We start from the raw sequence: 15,949 nt of genomic DNA on the forward strand, positions 1-15,949 counted from the left end.
CCCGAGGTCGAGTCTGACCGAGCCCCCGGGTCCCCATCTCCCTCCTCCAAGGTTGAGCCGGTGGGCACCTCACCCGCCACCCCAGCTGGCAACGCACCCCTGCGATGGGCTCGACGTCCTCCTCGCTTGTCGCCCATTCCGTCGCCGGCTCGTCCGGCGCTGCTGCCGCCGCGGCCCCCGCCACCGCGGCCCCCACCACGTGTGCACCCATCGCCGCCAGCGTCCCTGTCATCGCTGCGGCCCCTGCCGCCACCGTGCCCCCCACCGTCGCGGCCCTGCTGTCCGGCCGCTTGGCGTGACTATCCGTGCCCAAGGAGGAGTGCTTCGGCCGAGCACGTGCTACTCCTCCGACGAGTATGTGTGCGCCGCCTTGACCTCGATGCCATCACCCATCCCCACCTCCGCTCGCGCTGCCCTTCGGGATCCCCATTGGCTAGCTGTGATGCACGAGAAGTTCGACGCCCTACAGCGCAACCACACGTGGTGGCTTGTCCTGCGACCCCCTCGTGCCAACATCATCTCTAGCAAGTGGGTGTTTCGCCACAAGACTCGTCCGGACGGTTCTCTCGAGCACTACAAGACTCGGTGGGTGGTTCATGGTTTTCGGCAGCGCGCGGGCGTGGGCTTCACCGACACCTTCGCCCCGGTTGTGAAACCGGGCATGATTCGCGCCGTGCTCCAGCTGGCGGTCTCACACGCCTGGCCTGTGCACCAGTTGGATGTTTCCAACGCCTTCTTGCACGACCATCTCGCTGAGCAGTTGTTCTGTGAGCAGCGCCCACTGGTTTCGTCGATGCCGAGCACCCCGACTTCGTGTGCTTGCTCTCCGGTTCTCTTTACGGGTTGAAGCAGGTGCCTCGGGCTTGGTACCAGCGTATCGTAGCCTTCCTGCAGTCTCTGGGATTTCGGTCCACTCGCTCCGATGCTTTACTCTTCGTGTACCATCAGGGAGCTGACACTGCATATCTGCCGCTCTACGTCGACGACATCATCCTCACGGCGTCCACCCCTGATATCCTTCAGCGGCTGACTGCTCGTCTTCGTGATGAGTTCGCCCTGAAGGACTTGGGGTCCCTGCACTACTTCCTCGGCATCGAGGTGGTCCGACGGCCTAACGGCTTCTTTCTGCATCAGCAGAAGTACGCCCAACGAGCTCCTGGAGCGTGCCGGTATGCTTAACTGCAAGCTGGCGCCCACCCCCGTCGACGCGAAGGCTAAGGTCTCTGCTCTAGAGGGGTCTCTCGCGTCCGATGCAACATTTTCGCTCCATCGTCGGTGCTTTACAGTACCTGACGCTCACCCGACCTGACCTGCAGTACGCTGTCCAGCAGGCGTGCCTCCACATGCACGCTCTGCGTGACTCTCACTGGACCTTGGTGAAGCATATTCTCCGTTATATACGCATCACCATGTCTTTGGGACTCACCCTGACGGCCTCCGCCTCCACCGACCTCGTGGCCTACTCGGATGTCGACTGGGCTGGTTGCCCCGACACTCGACGCTCTACGTCAGGCTACTGCGTCTACCTTGGCCCTCGTTGATCTCTTGGTCATCGAAGCGGCAACCCACGGTCTCCCGCTCCAGCGCCGAGGCAGAGTATCGTGCTGTGGCTAATGTCGTGGCCGGATGCTCTTGGCTACGTCAGCTGCTCCAGGAGTTGCTTTGTGATGTTCACAAGGCCACTCTTGTCTACTGCGATAACGTCGGCGCGGTCTACCTCTCCGCCAACCCGGTGCACCATCGACGTACGAAGCATATTGAGCTCGATATTCAGTTCGTGCGCGAGCAAGTTGCCCTTGGCCGTGTTCGGGTTCTTTACGTGCCGACGACGCAACAATTTGCTGATGTTATGACTAAGGGATTGCCTACTCCCGTCTTTGAGGAGTTTCAGTCCAGTCTCCGTGTCTCCAACGACGCTTCGATTAAGGGGGGTGTTGAGTATGTATTTTCTATTGCACGTGTATTGGAGTTGTGGCCCACCTCCTAATCTTGTATAGTTGAGGTAGAGACCCTCCCTGTATTATATATACATGCACAACACTCCATCAATACAACGTTCATTGTATTGCAAATCTCTCCGTCTACAACATGTATCCCTATTGTCCTGAGTGTTATTTGTCTACCAAGTGCCTACGGAAATACACGAGGGTGTCATCCTGCGCTTGGTAAATTGCTTACCATACGAGTGCCCGATGAACTGCACTCGATACAGTTGCTGGTACTCGGTGCAATTCAAGTTTCCGGTAGTTTTGGTCATGCATCCGGGGACGGAGCCCCTCCCGCCGTCTTATGGTCCGCGGCGAGCTCTCCCCGAGGGATCTCGCGGCAGCAAGTTTCGCCGTGGTTCCCGCAGGCCTGTCCAACTCCGAGCACCCCGCTCAAGGCGCCGGCGTGGAGCAGAAGCAGGTAGAACAGCTGCGTCAGCGTCGAGATCGTGATGAACGCCTCCAACGTCCTCTGCCAGCAAGACGAACACATAATTCATAAGTTGAATCATCGAAAGGAAAAGCAGTGTGATGAGTTGCTAGCAGATAGCGACGTACCAGGCGCCTTCCTCGGTTCCCCAGAGTGATATGCTTGCACGCGAGGCTGCAGATGTTCAGGAAAAGATGGCACAGCACTGTGAGTTACGTACTGGAGTAGCAGATAGAGAGGGATTACATTTTTGAAACAGGCGGTGCGAGTGTGAGTGTAGAGCAGAACCCGAAGGCGAGGGCGGTGAGCGCCCAGGAGACGAGCCCGGTGGAGGCCGCGGCGGCGAGGCTCTCGCTGTGCCAGGGCGCCCTGACGTGGAGCAGGGCGGGGAGCACCGAGCAGGCGCCGACCACCCCGGCCATGAGCGAGAAGACGAGCAGATACCCCGTCGCCGTGTTACCTCCTAGATCTGCACACCACGTCACGTCGTTAACCAGACCAGATCATGTCGCACGCAAGGACGTACGACCACTGCAAGACGTAGTACTACGTAACGTACGGCGGTGCGTCTCGCGGTCGATGAACTTGTTGAGCGACCAGCCGGCGATGCCGAGGACGGCGGCGTGCATGACGAGGTTGATGCACAGCAGGGGCCCGATGTACCGCCTGCTCGCCGCGCCCACGGCCATGGATCCACCACTGCTAGCTCCCCGGCCAGGAATGCTAGTACCTAGCCTAGGCCGCAGGTCTCGAGTGTGGGCAATTGATTTGGTGACTCTGGTCGCTATGTAACTACTACTGGAAGTGTTCGAGCGTCCAGCCGAGGGGGGCCGTTTGTGATGACGCGCACTAGAAGTTTCGTGCAACGGCAATGCTGTTGTGCACGCGAAGCTAGCCTGGAGGACGGGGTCCGCTTGTACCGTCTGCACGCAAAGGCAGGTACTACATAGTAACATGGGCCAGCTTCGGACGGCGACTGCCGGCCAGCCCACCGATGTACTCCTACGGGACAATGTGGTCTGGTATGGAGTATGGTGCTGTGAGCTGAGACCTCTGTTCCTAGGACAGCCAACCAGACAGTGGGGGCAGCCACAGATTTCTAAGATAGGCAGCCAGCCAATCAGAGCCCACCATCCTGCCATGTGGCCGATCAGCGCGCAAAAGCATCAAATCAAATGATTAGAGTCTGGGACACAAGAAGAAAGAGAGGCCCAGGGACGCACAGGACTAGAAGCGTGTCAGCATAGGCGAGAGCCAGAGAAGAGCTTGCAGGTGAGAACATGGCCGCAACGGCGTGCTCTACGGCGCTTCTGGGTGTAGCAGGAGCACGCCTCCCCGCCGGCGCGCCGCCAACCGTTCTTCTCCCACGGCGTAACTTCTCCCCTCTTCGCCTCCAAGGCGCGCACGGTACCTATACTGCGTACTACATTCCGCAATGGCGATGCCCAGATAAGTAGACACATTAACAATTAGTACGATCTGTTAACCAGATGCACCGCGGCTCTCTCTGCTCCCGGCGAAGGCCGCCTCCGATGACACCTCTGCCGCGAGCGGCGACGAGCTCGTCGACGACCTGAAAGCCAAGGTACTCTCGAAACAGGAGGCGCGACCTTTGGTAAGCTAGGTAGAACGGCGAGCTGACCAGCTTGAGCGACGGTGCGTACGTGTTGTTTGCTTTGTCGCAGTGGGACGCCGTCGAGAACAAGTCCACCGTGCTGACGTACGCCGGCGGCGCCATCGTCGCCGTATGGTTCTCCTCCGTCATCGTCGGCGCCGTCAACTCCCTGCCTCTGGTGCGTACGTCGACCGCCGGTGCTCATACATGAGTGCATGGCCGCCGTCTTGGCTCCGATCAGATCATGCCGTCGTGTGTCCACTCATCAGACTTGAGCGCTGACACGTTGTTTAATTTCTGCATGCAGCTTCCCAAAATCATGGAGCTTGTTGGGCTCGGCTACACCGGATGGTTCGTGTACCGCTACCTCCTCTTCAAGGTGCGCGATCAGTTACAGGCTCGCTTAGTCGGTAGTATCTGGTGGTAGAACTAATTCGATTGCAAGAAACCTGCAATTCGTTAACATGATCTTGGACAAAATACTATTGCAGGAACGCAGGAAAGAGCTGGCCGACGACGTGGAGTCTTTGAAGAAGAGCATTGCTGGTACAGAGGCAGAGTAATAAAAGAAAATAATGTTGTATGGATTATTATTTTGTTGGACGATTATTCAGAGAACGCTTATCCGAGGGTTTGCTTGTTTTTTTTAACAAGACAAAAGACTTGCTATTTCCATTGACTAACAAAGAATGTTTAGACAAAATCCGTCTAGTAGGAAAACAAAGATTACTCTTGTGACATTATACAATACTCAAGTGTGTAGTCCCAGCCAAGGGATGGAATCTATCCTCCTTGTTGATCTTCGAGATAATCACCATCGCCGGGGCACTGTGATTGCGTAAGACTAACATTCCGTTCTTTCCAAACGTGTCACCTAATAAGCATCATCACGGGAGAGGTGGCGTGTGGGCAGTGGGTGCAGGGTGGCGCGACCATGGCGGCCGTGGCCTGAGGGTCTCCGGCGGACAGCGGACCTGCAAAAGGTGTCGGTGCGGCCGTGATCTCCGACAGGCAGCGGATGTAGCAGACCTGCAAGAGGAGCTGGTGGCGCGCAACCGGTGAGGCCATGATCTTCGGCTTACAGCGGATCTGGGCCGTGAGCCAGATCTGGGCCCAATCAGGACCCATCCTGCGCGCGAGGTTGGTTGTGGCTTCGGCTACACCGGTCATGTGTTGGGGAACTCCTATTGGACGCATTCTGCGTCAAACAGCTGCGCGACGCACGCACAGAACCCCGACAGGGCCGGCCCAATAGTGGGCGTGCTTGCTTGTACAGTAGCGCGGCGATATTAATGTGAAAAAAAAAAACCAAGCTTGCAATTTCCATTGACTAACAAAGAATGTTTAGACAAAATCCGTCTAGTAGGAAAACAAAGATTACTCTTGTGACATTATACAATACTCAAGTGTGTAGTCCCAGCCAAGGGATGGAATCTATCCTCCTTGTTGATCTTCGAGATAATCACCATCGCCGGGGCACTGTGATTGCGTAAGACTAACATTCCGTTCTTTCCAAACGTGTCACCTAATAAGCATCATCACGGGAGAGGTGGCGTGTGGGCAGTGGGTGCAGGGTGGCGCGACCATGGCGGCCGTGGCCTGAGGGTCTCCGGCGGACAGCGGACCTGCAAAAGGTGTCGGTGCGGCCGTGATCTCCGACAGGCAGCGGATGTAGCAGACCTGCAAGAGGAGCTGGTGGCGCGCAACCGGTGAGGCCATGATCTTCGGCTTACAGCGGATCTGGGCCGTGAGCCAGATCTGGGCCCAATCAGGACCCATCCTGCGCGCGAGGTTGGTTGTGGCTTCGGCTACACCGGTCATGTGTTGGGGAACTCCTATTGGACGCATTCTGCGTCAAACAGCTGCGCGACGCACGCACAGAACCCCGACAGGGCCGGCCCAATAGTGGGCGCGCTTGCTTGTACAGTAGCGCGGCGATATTAATGTGAAAAAAAAACCAAGCTTGCAATGATGCCAGGATTCGATCTCTGCACCTCCATGTTGCGTACGAGAGGAGCTAACCAGTAGACGTAACAAGCCTTGTTGCTAAATATGAAGCGTGCTAGTATAAGAACTAATACCAATGAAGAATGTGGACAATATTTTTTGAATTTTTCTAAACTTTCCTTCGAAATTGTGAATTTCTTTTAACAAACGGGAAGTGTACCAAAATACGATAAGAAAATTAACAACTCAGAACTATTTTCAAATTTCAAAAAAGTAAAACAAAAGACGTGAACATTTTTCGACAGACTGGTTTTTGAAATTCGTGGACATTTTCTGAAAACCCAAACATTTATAGAATTTTGAGAACAAAAAATTGATAATGGGAACAAATTTCAAAAGCACAAACAGTTTTTGTGAATAAAAAAGGAACAAACTTGAAAACAAGAACATTATTTGAAATTGTGAACAATATTTGAAAATTGTGATCTCTTTCAAATTTGTGAACAAATTTTTTAAAATTGGAACATCTTTGGAATCTAAAAAAAGAAAATATAAAAAGAAGATGAGAACATTTTAAAAATTTGTGAACCCATTTTTTTGAATCCGTGAACAATTTTAGAAACATGAGAACATTTTTTTAAAAATGAACAATCTTTGAAAAGTTGTAACACTTTTTGAAATACCCGAACATTTTTGGAATTTGTGAACAAATTTTTTTCCGAACTTTTATAGAAACATGAAAAATAACAACAAAAAAGTAAAGGAAAATAAAAACCAAAAAGAAACGGAGAACATATTTTGAAAACTCGAATTTTTTTTCAAAATTACGAACAAATTTTCAAAACAAGAAATTTTATAAAATTCCCTGAACATTTTTCTAGTTGACAAACATATTTTGAATCTTGAGAACAAACTTGAAACGGATAACAAATTTGGAAGCATGAACAATTTTTTAAAGTGCAAACATTTTTTCGAATCTTGAGACCAAATTTCGAAATGGAGAACAAATTTGGAAGCGGGAACAATTTTTGAAAGCACGGACATTTTTTGAATCGTGAGAACAAATTTGAAACAAAGAACAAATTTGGACAATTTCTTAAAGCATGAACATTTTTTGAATCTTGAGAACATATTTATGAATGAAAAGAACATTTTTTGAACAAAAATATAAAATCCCGAACATTTTTTGAATTTAGAGAACAAAATTTTCAAATTGAGAACAAAATTTGAACATAAATATTTTCTGAAAGTACGAACATTTTTTGAATCTTGAGAACAAATTTGAAACAAAGAACAAATTTGGATAATTTCTTAAAGCATGAACATTTTTTGAATCTTGAGAACAAATTTATGAATGAAAAGAACATTTTCTGAACAAACTTGTTCACGAACATTTTTGAAAAAGCGCGAACATTTTTTTGAAAGAGAAAACATAAACTTGAAAGACAAAAAAGAAAAAAAGAAAAGTAAAAGAAACAAAAATAGAAAAAGAAAAGAAAATAAAAAACCGGTTCAGGAACCTTCTAGAAGGTTCCCAAATCCGGAAAAAAACCCAGCTGGGAACCTCTAGAAGGTTCCCAAAACCGGGAGCGCTGGACGATTAAACGGGCCGGCCCGTTGCGTCGCTGCTCGGTCGCTCGCCTGTGCGAAGCGCCGACAGTTTGACGCAACGAGCGGCATATAGGATTTTCCCATGTGTTGTACCCAAGCGTCTTGCTACCTGCTCCTCCACGGCCAGTCGGGCTGGAGTTTACTGGCGGTGTGGGGGTTGCTGGTCTTGTGAATAAAGGCGGTGATCATTGTGTTCTTTTCGCAACAAGGGAACGGTCTGCATGATCGGGCAACGATGGCGCTTCTGCACTATTCCCTTATTGAAGGCGTCATTTTTGGAGGACTTTTTTGTTTCTCGGGTGTTGTCCTTGGTGGTGGTTTGTGTGGTGCTACTGACAGGAGTTGATCATTGTGGTGGGGCCTTTATTTTCCATTTTTTTGTTTTCTTTTTCAGGTTGTGTGCATTCTGAATGTCTTCGCGACATTTTGTTGGTGCAGAGGCTGGGTGTAATTGGTATCTTGGTGATATTAATATATTCCCTTTGTAAAAAAAAACGACCATCATTGAGGAGGAGATGGCCTTCCTATGTTGGCCCCTCATGCTAGCCATACCGACCGGCCAGTCCTTCACCAAGGCAACTAGGCGCTAATTTGAAGCCATGATGTGATGGAGCACAAGCCAGGTAGTAACGTCCGACCAAATATGTCGTGTTTATCTGTAGTAACAAATGAGGTGCACCACATTCTCCTAGAATTGCGCTTACATAGGAGGCACAACCCATGATTTGGCAATTCACGACGAAGCAACCTATCGGCCGTCCAAACTCTATCCGGGATGATAAGCCAAACAAAGAAATTGTACCTTGGGGGTGGGAAGCCCAAGCCCTCCACACTATGGGAACCATGGCCATGGAGGTCAGCCCAACAAATTGCACCTTGTATGTCGAGGTCGTCAAGTACTCCCCACTAACAATGAATTTAGGTAATGGTGTCCAGGATTCCTTGGGTGAGGTGAATATGAGCAAGATTTTCCCAAAAGGGAAATAAGCTCGTGGATGTGCTCTATTAACAAGGCACGGTGAGTGTAAATTTGGTGGACCAATGAGTTACAGAAAAAGGCTTTTGCCCCATTATATATATAAAGCAATGATCAACGGCCCGAACAAATGCACGCTCCCACACCACACTCACACACACCTAAGGCAAGATACATAGGTGCTGAGCGCAGCAACACCATCCCTAGCACTACACGAGTCACTACAAAAAAAAAGACACATCCGTGACATTTTGGGCCGAACGAATTTTTTTTCTATCATACATATGACACTTCTATGACGATAATTGTGACAGAACCCGGTATCATCATAGATGTGGTGGGCTCCTACTTCTATGACAAAAAATCATGATAGAAAATGGGCTTTTCATCCTGGGAGGGCTGGAGACATAGCTGCATGATATTCTTTGGGCCGTCCATGACGGAAAAAACCGTGGTAGAAGCGAGGGGGAGGAAAATTTCGGGGAGTTGCCGGTTATGGTGGGAGGTCGGGGGCCGAGCGATGCGCGTTTCTCTCGTACACGTACGCGCGTGTGTGCGAGATGTTGGCTCTAACTGAACCCGAGTGAGGCGTTGGGCTCTAACTGAACCCGAGCGATTGCACTGCAGGCTACGCGTTACTGAACCCGAGCGATCGGTCGATGGCTGTTAACTGAACCCGATGGAGCGATTCCTTTGCTGCTACTGCTAACTGAAGCCGATCGATTGGATGAACAGTGAGCGTTGCGGGGGGGGGGGGGGGGGGGGTTGGATGAACAGTGAGCGGTGGCGTTGCCTCAGGATGAACAGGACCCCGTGGTGTGGAGGGCTGGATGAATAGTAGATGGTGGAGGGGTGGCCGTGGAGGGGTGGTTGAACAGGACCCCATGGTGTGGAGGGCTGGATGAACAGTAGACGATGGAGGGGTGGTTGAACAGTAACCGGTGGAGTAGCGCGCGGTGGAGGTTGGATGAACAGGAGCCCGTGGAGGCTGGAGGAGGTCGACGGTAGCCCGTGGATGCTGGAGGAGGTCGACGGTGGAGATGAACAGTATCCCGTGGAGTCCCATTTTGCGGTACGCGACACCCCTCCCGATGAACAGGACCCCCGTTTCGACCGTAGGAGGTCCGTTTCGTCCGTTTTGCGGTACGCCACACCCCTCCCGATGGACATGACCCTCGTTTCGACCGTAGGAGGTCCGTTTCGTCCGTTTTGTGGTACGCCACACCCCTTCCGATCAACAGGACCCCCGTTTCGATCGTAGGAGGTCCGTTTCCTCCGTTTTGCGGTAGCCACACCCCTCTCGATCAATAGGACCCCTATTTCGACCGTAGGAGGTCTGTTTTCTCCGTTTTGCGGTATGCCACACCCCTCCCGATCAACAGGACCCCATTCCGAACGTAGGAGGTCCGTTTCCTCCGTTCCGCGGTACGCCAGATCTCGTTTCCATCGCCTGTTCCGTCCAAGCCCTCCCGATGAACACGACCATGCATTCCGTTCCGACCCAATCGGTTGGCTCCCACGCGTTTCGTTGCCTCCCGATGAACACAACGCATTCCGTTGCCTCCCGATGAACACGACGCATTCTGTTGCCTCCCCATGAACACGACGACGACACTGTTTCTCCGTTCCGACCTAGCTATGTACACGAGCCCTCGCCGTATGTATGCGCGAGTAGGCGTTCGAGACCCGCCCGTATGTACACATACGTGGCTGTATTTTCTTTCTTGTACCCTGGCCGCTGTACGTACGTGTACATGCTACGTCCGCGCCTTTACTACAACACGTGCGCGCCTCTACATCCACCAGTATATATGTACGTACACGTTCGCGACCAGAATGACAACGCTACGTACGCTTCGACCAGGTGGGTCCCGACTGCCAGGCACTTCCTTGCCTGCGAAGATGTAGCTGGTGGGTCCCAGCAGTTAGGGGGGCGAATTGTTTTTTTTTTGCCCGGACGCACTTCCTTGCGTGCGAAGATGTAGCTGGTGGGTCCCAGCAGTCAAGGGGGCTAATCGTTTTTTTTGCACGGACGCACTTCCTTGCGTGCGAAGGTGTAGCTGGTGGGTCCCAGCAGTCAGGGGGGAACATTTTTTTCATGAAATACGGTGGCCCGTCCGGTGGGTCCCCGTTGTCAGGTGGAGGAATAATTATTTTGCGCGTAATAAGGAGGCACTTCCTTGCTGCGGCCGTGGACCCAGCTGTCAGCCTCTCCACGCACAGTACTCTTCCGATGGAAGTCGGTCGTTGACCACATTGACCACGCCGCGCCGAGAGCACCACGACAGTGGACGACGGCGAGGCCTAGGAAGGGGACGACACGGATGCAGGGAAGACTCGACAGTTGTTTCCCACGCGGAGGGGAGTACGACTGTACGAGGGTTTACTGGTTCATATACCGTCGCCGGAGAATAACAGCAGGTGTGGGTGAGTAGAGGGATGACTAGGCCAGCGATGGGAGTACGGTGGGGCGGTGAGGCCTGCGCGGCAGCACAGCCGGCCGCAGGGAGGAGGGAGCAGGCAGTCCCGCCGACTGTTGTTTGAGCGGCTGGAGCAGGAAGAGCAGAGATTGAAGAAGCACGACGGCCGTTGGATGGACATCCAACCGTCACTGCTTGTGCGCCAAACATTTTTTTAGGAAAGCCTCAAATCTGTGGAAAATAGCATACAACCCATCTGCCATTATTTCTAATAATTTAGAGCCCACTTGCTAATTCTTAAGGTTTTTTTGGAGCCCATGTTCTTTTTGTAAGCATTACAGCCCATATTGTGGCCATGGTTAAAAAATTATACGAAATTTTGTATATTTCGGTGCGGTCCGAACTGTTTTTAATCCCGAAATTTTGACTCACATTCAAACTAATTTTAAAAATAAATGTATATCAATATAAAATCCAACAAATTCTCCACGCATAAAAATTAATGTAATTTAAAATCTTGAAAAGAAAAAATATATTTGAAACTAATTGCCGGTTTGATGTGTTTTAAAAATGTACATCCCATTTCTCATTACTGATTGGCCATTTTCTCAGCTTGAAAGGTTTACAGCCCAACAGGCCTGACAAAGCGACTTACTTAGCAAATCACAAAAAAATTGGGCTGTGGCCATGGACCCAGCTGTCAGCCTCTCCACGTACAGTACTCTTCCGATGGAAGTCGTTCCTTGACCACGTTGACCACGCCGCGCGGAGAGCACCACGGTGGTGGACGACGATGAGGCCTAGGAAGGGGACGACGCGGAGCCGGGGAAGACGCGGCAGTGGAAGCCCGCGCGGAGAGGAATACGAGGGTTCACTAGTTCGGCTGTGGTGTGAGGCTGCCGTCGCCACAGGGCCTGGCCAGCGGTGGGAATAGTAGGGGGCGGTGAGGCCTCCGCGTCAGCACAGCCGGCCACGGGAGGCAGGAGCATGCGGCACGACTGGCGCTGCTTTGGGCGGCTGGAGCAAGAAGACCAGAGGTTGAAGAAGCACTACGGCCGTTGGATGGACATCGTACGGTCACTGGAGCTAGAATCGTTCATATTGACTAAGTTGAGAAAGCACTTCGTCCCCGTCAACTTAGTAGGCCCACAAGACAGCCTCTCACCAAGGTGGGTCCCAGCTAGCCGAGGGAGTATTCATTTTTTTGTGCATAATAAGGAGGCACTTCCAGTGGGTCAGAGCTGACAGCGGGGGGAATGTTTTTTTCGCGAAATACGGTGGCCCGTCTGGTGGGTCCCAGCAGTCAGAGGGAAACGGATTTTTTCGCAAAATATCGGTGGCCCGTCTGGTGAGTCCCCGCTGTCAGGTGGAGGAATAATTATTTTCCGCATAATAAGGAGGCACTTCCTTGCGGCTGTCGTGGACCCAGCTGTCAGCCTCTCCATGTACAGTACTCTTCCGATGGAAGTCGGTCGTTGACCACATTGACCACGCCACGCCGAGAGCACCACGGCGGTGGACGACGGCGTGGCCTAGGAAGAGGACGACGCGGAGCCGGGCCACGGGAGGCAGGAGCAGGAGGTACTACAGCCGGCCACGGGAGGCAGGAGCAGATGGCACGACCGGCGCTGCTTTGGGCGGCTGAAGCAAGAAGACCAGAGGTTGAAGAAGCACTATGGCCGTTGGATGGACATCATACAGTCACTGGATTATTGACTAAGTTGACAAAGCCCTCCGTCCCCGTCAACTTAGTAGGCCCACAAGTCAGCCCAACAATATGATGGGTCCCAGCTAGCAGGGGGGTATTCATTTTTTTGGGCGTAATAAGGAGGCACTTCCTTGCGTGCAAAGATATAGCTGGTGGGTCTGACCTGTCAGCGGGGGGAACGTTTTTTTCACGAAATACAGAGGCCCTTCCTATGGGTTGCTACCTCTTGAGCACTACGTTGGATTTCCCCGAAGAGGAGAGGATGATGCAGTAAAGTAGCGTAAGTCTTTCCCTCAGTTTTTGAGAACCAAGGTATCAATCCAGTAGGAGATCACGCACGAGTCCCTCGTACCTACACAAAACGGTAGCTACTCGCAACCAACGCGATTAGGGGTTGTCAATCCCTTCACGGTCACTTACGAGGGTGAGATCTGATAGGGATGATAAATAATATTTTTGGTATTTTTGATATAGAGATGCAAAGTAAAAAGTAAAAGGCAAAGTAAAAACAAGGCAAGTAATAAAGTAATGGAGATTGATATGATGAGAATAGACCCGGGGGCCATAGGTTTCACTAATAGTTTCTCTTAAGAGCATCAGTATTCTATGGTGGGTGAACAAATTACTGTTGAGCAATTGATAGAAAAGAGAATAATTATGAGATTATCTAGGTATGATCATGTATATAGGCATCACGTCCAAGACAAGTAGATCGAAACGATTCTGCATCTACTACTATTACTCCACTCATCGACCGCTATACAGCATGCATCTAGAGTATTAAGTTAAAAACAGAGTAACGCCTTAAGCAAGATGACATGATGTAGAGGGATAAATTCATGCAATACGATAAAAAACCCTATCTTGTTATCCTCGATGGCAACAATACAATGTGTGCCTTGCAACCCTTTCTGTCACTGGGTAAGGACACCGCAAGATTGAACCCAAAGCTAAACACTTCTCCCATTGCAAGAACTACCAATCTAGTTGGCCAAACCAAACAGATAATTCGAAGAGACTTGCAAAGATAACTCAATCATACATAAAAGAATTCAGAGAAGAATCAAATATTATTCATAGATAAGCTGGATCATAAACCCACAATTCATCGGTCTCAACAAACACACCACAAAAAGAATATTACATCGAATAGATCTCCACAAGAGAGGGGGAGAACATTGTATTGAGATCCAAAAAGAGAGAAGAAGCCATCTAGCTACTAGCTATGGACCCGAAGGTCTAAAGTAAACTACTCACACTTCATCGGAGAGGCTATGGTGTTGATGTAGAAGCCCTCCGTGGTAGATGCCCTCTCCGGCGGAGCTCCGGAACAGGCCCTAAGATGGGATCTCGCGGATACAGAAAGTTGCGGCGGTGGAATTAGGTTTTTGGCTCCGTATTTGATCTGACAGGGGTACGTAGGTATATATAGGAGGAAGGAGTACGTCGGTGGAGCAATAGGGGGCCCACGAGGCAGGGGGCGCGCCCAGGGGGGGCTCCACCCTCGTGACCGCCTCTGGCACTTCTTGGAGTAGGGTCCAAGTCTGCTGGATCACGTTCGGTGAGAAAATCACGTTCCCGAAGGTTTCATTCCGTTTGGACTCCGTTTGATATTTTGTTTCTTTGAAATACTGAAATAGGCAAAAAACAGCAATTCTGGGCTGGGCCTCCGGTTAATAGGTTAGTCCCAAAAATAATATAAAAGTGGAAAATAAGCCCAATATAGTCCAAAACAGTAGATAAAGTAGCATGGAGCAATAAAAAATTATAGATACGTTGGAGACGTATCAAGCATCCCCAAGCTTAATTCCTGCTTGTCCTCGAGTAGGTAAATGATAAAAAAAGAATTTTTGATGCGGAGTGATACTTTGGCATAATTTCAATGTGAATCTTCTTAATTGTGGCATGAATATTCAGATCCGAAAGATTCAAGACAAAAGTTCATATTAACATAAAGGTAATAATACTTCAAGCATACAAATTAAAGCAATCATGTCTTCTCAAAATAGCATGGTTTAAAGAAAGTTATCCCTACAAAATCATATAGTCTGGCTATGCTCTATCTTCATCACACAAAGTATTTAATCATGCACAACCCCGATGACGAGCCAAGCAATTGTTTCATACTTTAGTAATCTCAAACTTTTTCAACTTTCACGCAATACATGAGCGTGAGCCATGGACATAGCACTGTAGGTGGAATAGAATGGTGGTTGTGGAGAAGACAAAAAGGAGAAGATAGTCTCACATCAACTAGGCGTATCAACGGGCTATGGAGATGCCCATCAATAGATATCAATGTGAGTGAGTAGGGATTGCCATGCAATGGATGCACTAGAGCTATAAGTATATGAAAGCTCAACAAAAGAAACTAAGTAGGTGTGCACCCAACTTGCTTGCTCACGAAGACCTAGGGCACTTTTGAGGAAGCCCATCATTGGAATATACAAGCTAAGTTCTATAATGTAAAATTCCCACTAGTATATGAAAGTGACGACATATGAGACTCTCTATCATGAAAATCATGGTGCTACTTTGAAGCACAAGTGTGGAAAAAGGATAGTAGCATTGTCCCTTCTCTCTTTTTCTCTCATATTTTCTTGGTGGGCTTCTTTGGCCTCTTTTTTTATTTGGGCTTCTTTGGCCTCTTTTATTTTTCATAAAGTCCGGAGTCTCATCCCGACTTATGGGGGAATCATAGTCTCCATCATCCTTTCCTCACTGGGACAATGCTCTAATAATGATGATCATCACACTTTTATTTTTCTTACAACTCAACAATTAGAACTCAATACTTAGAACAAAATATGACTCTATATGAATGCCTCCGACGGTGTACCGGGATATGCAATGAATCATGAGTGACATGTATGAAAATTATGAAGGTGGCCTTGCCACAAATACAATGTCAACTACATGTTCATGCAAAAAGCAATATGACAAAAGTAATGTGTGTCATATGAATGGAACGGTGTAAAGTTGCATGGCAATATATCTCGGAATGGCTATGGAAATGCCATGATAGGTAGGTATGGTGGCTGTTTTTAGGAAGGTATATGGTAGGTGTATGATACCGGCGAAAAGTGCGCGGTATTAGAGAGGCTAGCAATGGTGGAAGGGTGAGAGTGCGTATAATCCATGGACTCAACATTAATCAAAAGAACTCATGCACTTATTGCAAAAATTTAGAAGTCATCAAAAACCAAAGCACTAACGCATACTCCTAGGGGGATAGATTGGTAGGAAAAGACCATCGC

General features: G+C 49.8%; 3 protein-coding genes across 4 annotated transcripts in view; 2 read left to right on the plus strand and 1 right to left on the minus strand.

Moving 5' to 3' along the window:
* Positions 1-1,943: 1,943 nt before the first annotated feature.
* On the minus strand, positions 1,944-3,318 carry LOC123138140 (membrane protein PM19L). Its single transcript, XM_044558049.1, has 4 exons — positions 2,975-3,318; positions 2,704-2,884; positions 2,544-2,589; positions 1,944-2,457 (listed from the first exon to the last, which is right to left on the minus strand). Exons 1-4 carry the CDS (start codon positions 3,102-3,104, stop codon positions 2,254-2,256), a joined length of 561 nt encoding a protein of 186 aa, XP_044413984.1. The 5' UTR covers positions 3,105-3,318; the 3' UTR covers positions 1,944-2,253.
* A 265-nt stretch (positions 3,319-3,583) lies between these two features.
* Positions 3,584-4,733, plus strand: LOC123138141 (protein CURVATURE THYLAKOID 1A, chloroplastic). Of its 2 annotated transcripts, none has more exons than XM_044558050.1 (5): positions 3,584-3,822; positions 3,906-4,000; positions 4,101-4,208; positions 4,338-4,409; positions 4,522-4,733. In XM_044558050.1, the coding sequence occupies exons 1-5, from the start codon at positions 3,696-3,698 to the stop codon at positions 4,591-4,593; spliced, it is 474 nt and encodes a 157-aa protein (XP_044413985.1). In that variant the 5' UTR covers positions 3,584-3,695; the 3' UTR covers positions 4,594-4,733. The 2 variants fall into 2 exon arrangements, with proteins under 2 accessions (XP_044413985.1, XP_044413986.1); XM_044558051.1 differs by having other exon boundaries at positions 3,604-3,813.
* Positions 4,734-8,431: 3,698 nt separating this feature from the next.
* Positions 8,432-15,949, plus strand: part of LOC123139417 (uncharacterized) — a 65,903-nt gene continuing 58,385 nt past the window's right edge. Inside the window, exon 1 of the mRNA XM_044559225.1 lies at positions 8,432-8,539. Within this exon, the coding sequence (XP_044415160.1) occupies positions 8,432-8,539 (108 nt within the window). The remainder of the gene's footprint in view (positions 8,540-15,949) is intronic.

The sequence above is a fragment of the Triticum aestivum genome, chromosome 6B, assembly GCF_018294505.1.
Source record: "Triticum aestivum cultivar Chinese Spring chromosome 6B, IWGSC CS RefSeq v2.1, whole genome shotgun sequence".
NCBI classification, from domain to species: Eukaryota; Viridiplantae; Streptophyta; class Magnoliopsida; order Poales; family Poaceae; genus Triticum; species Triticum aestivum.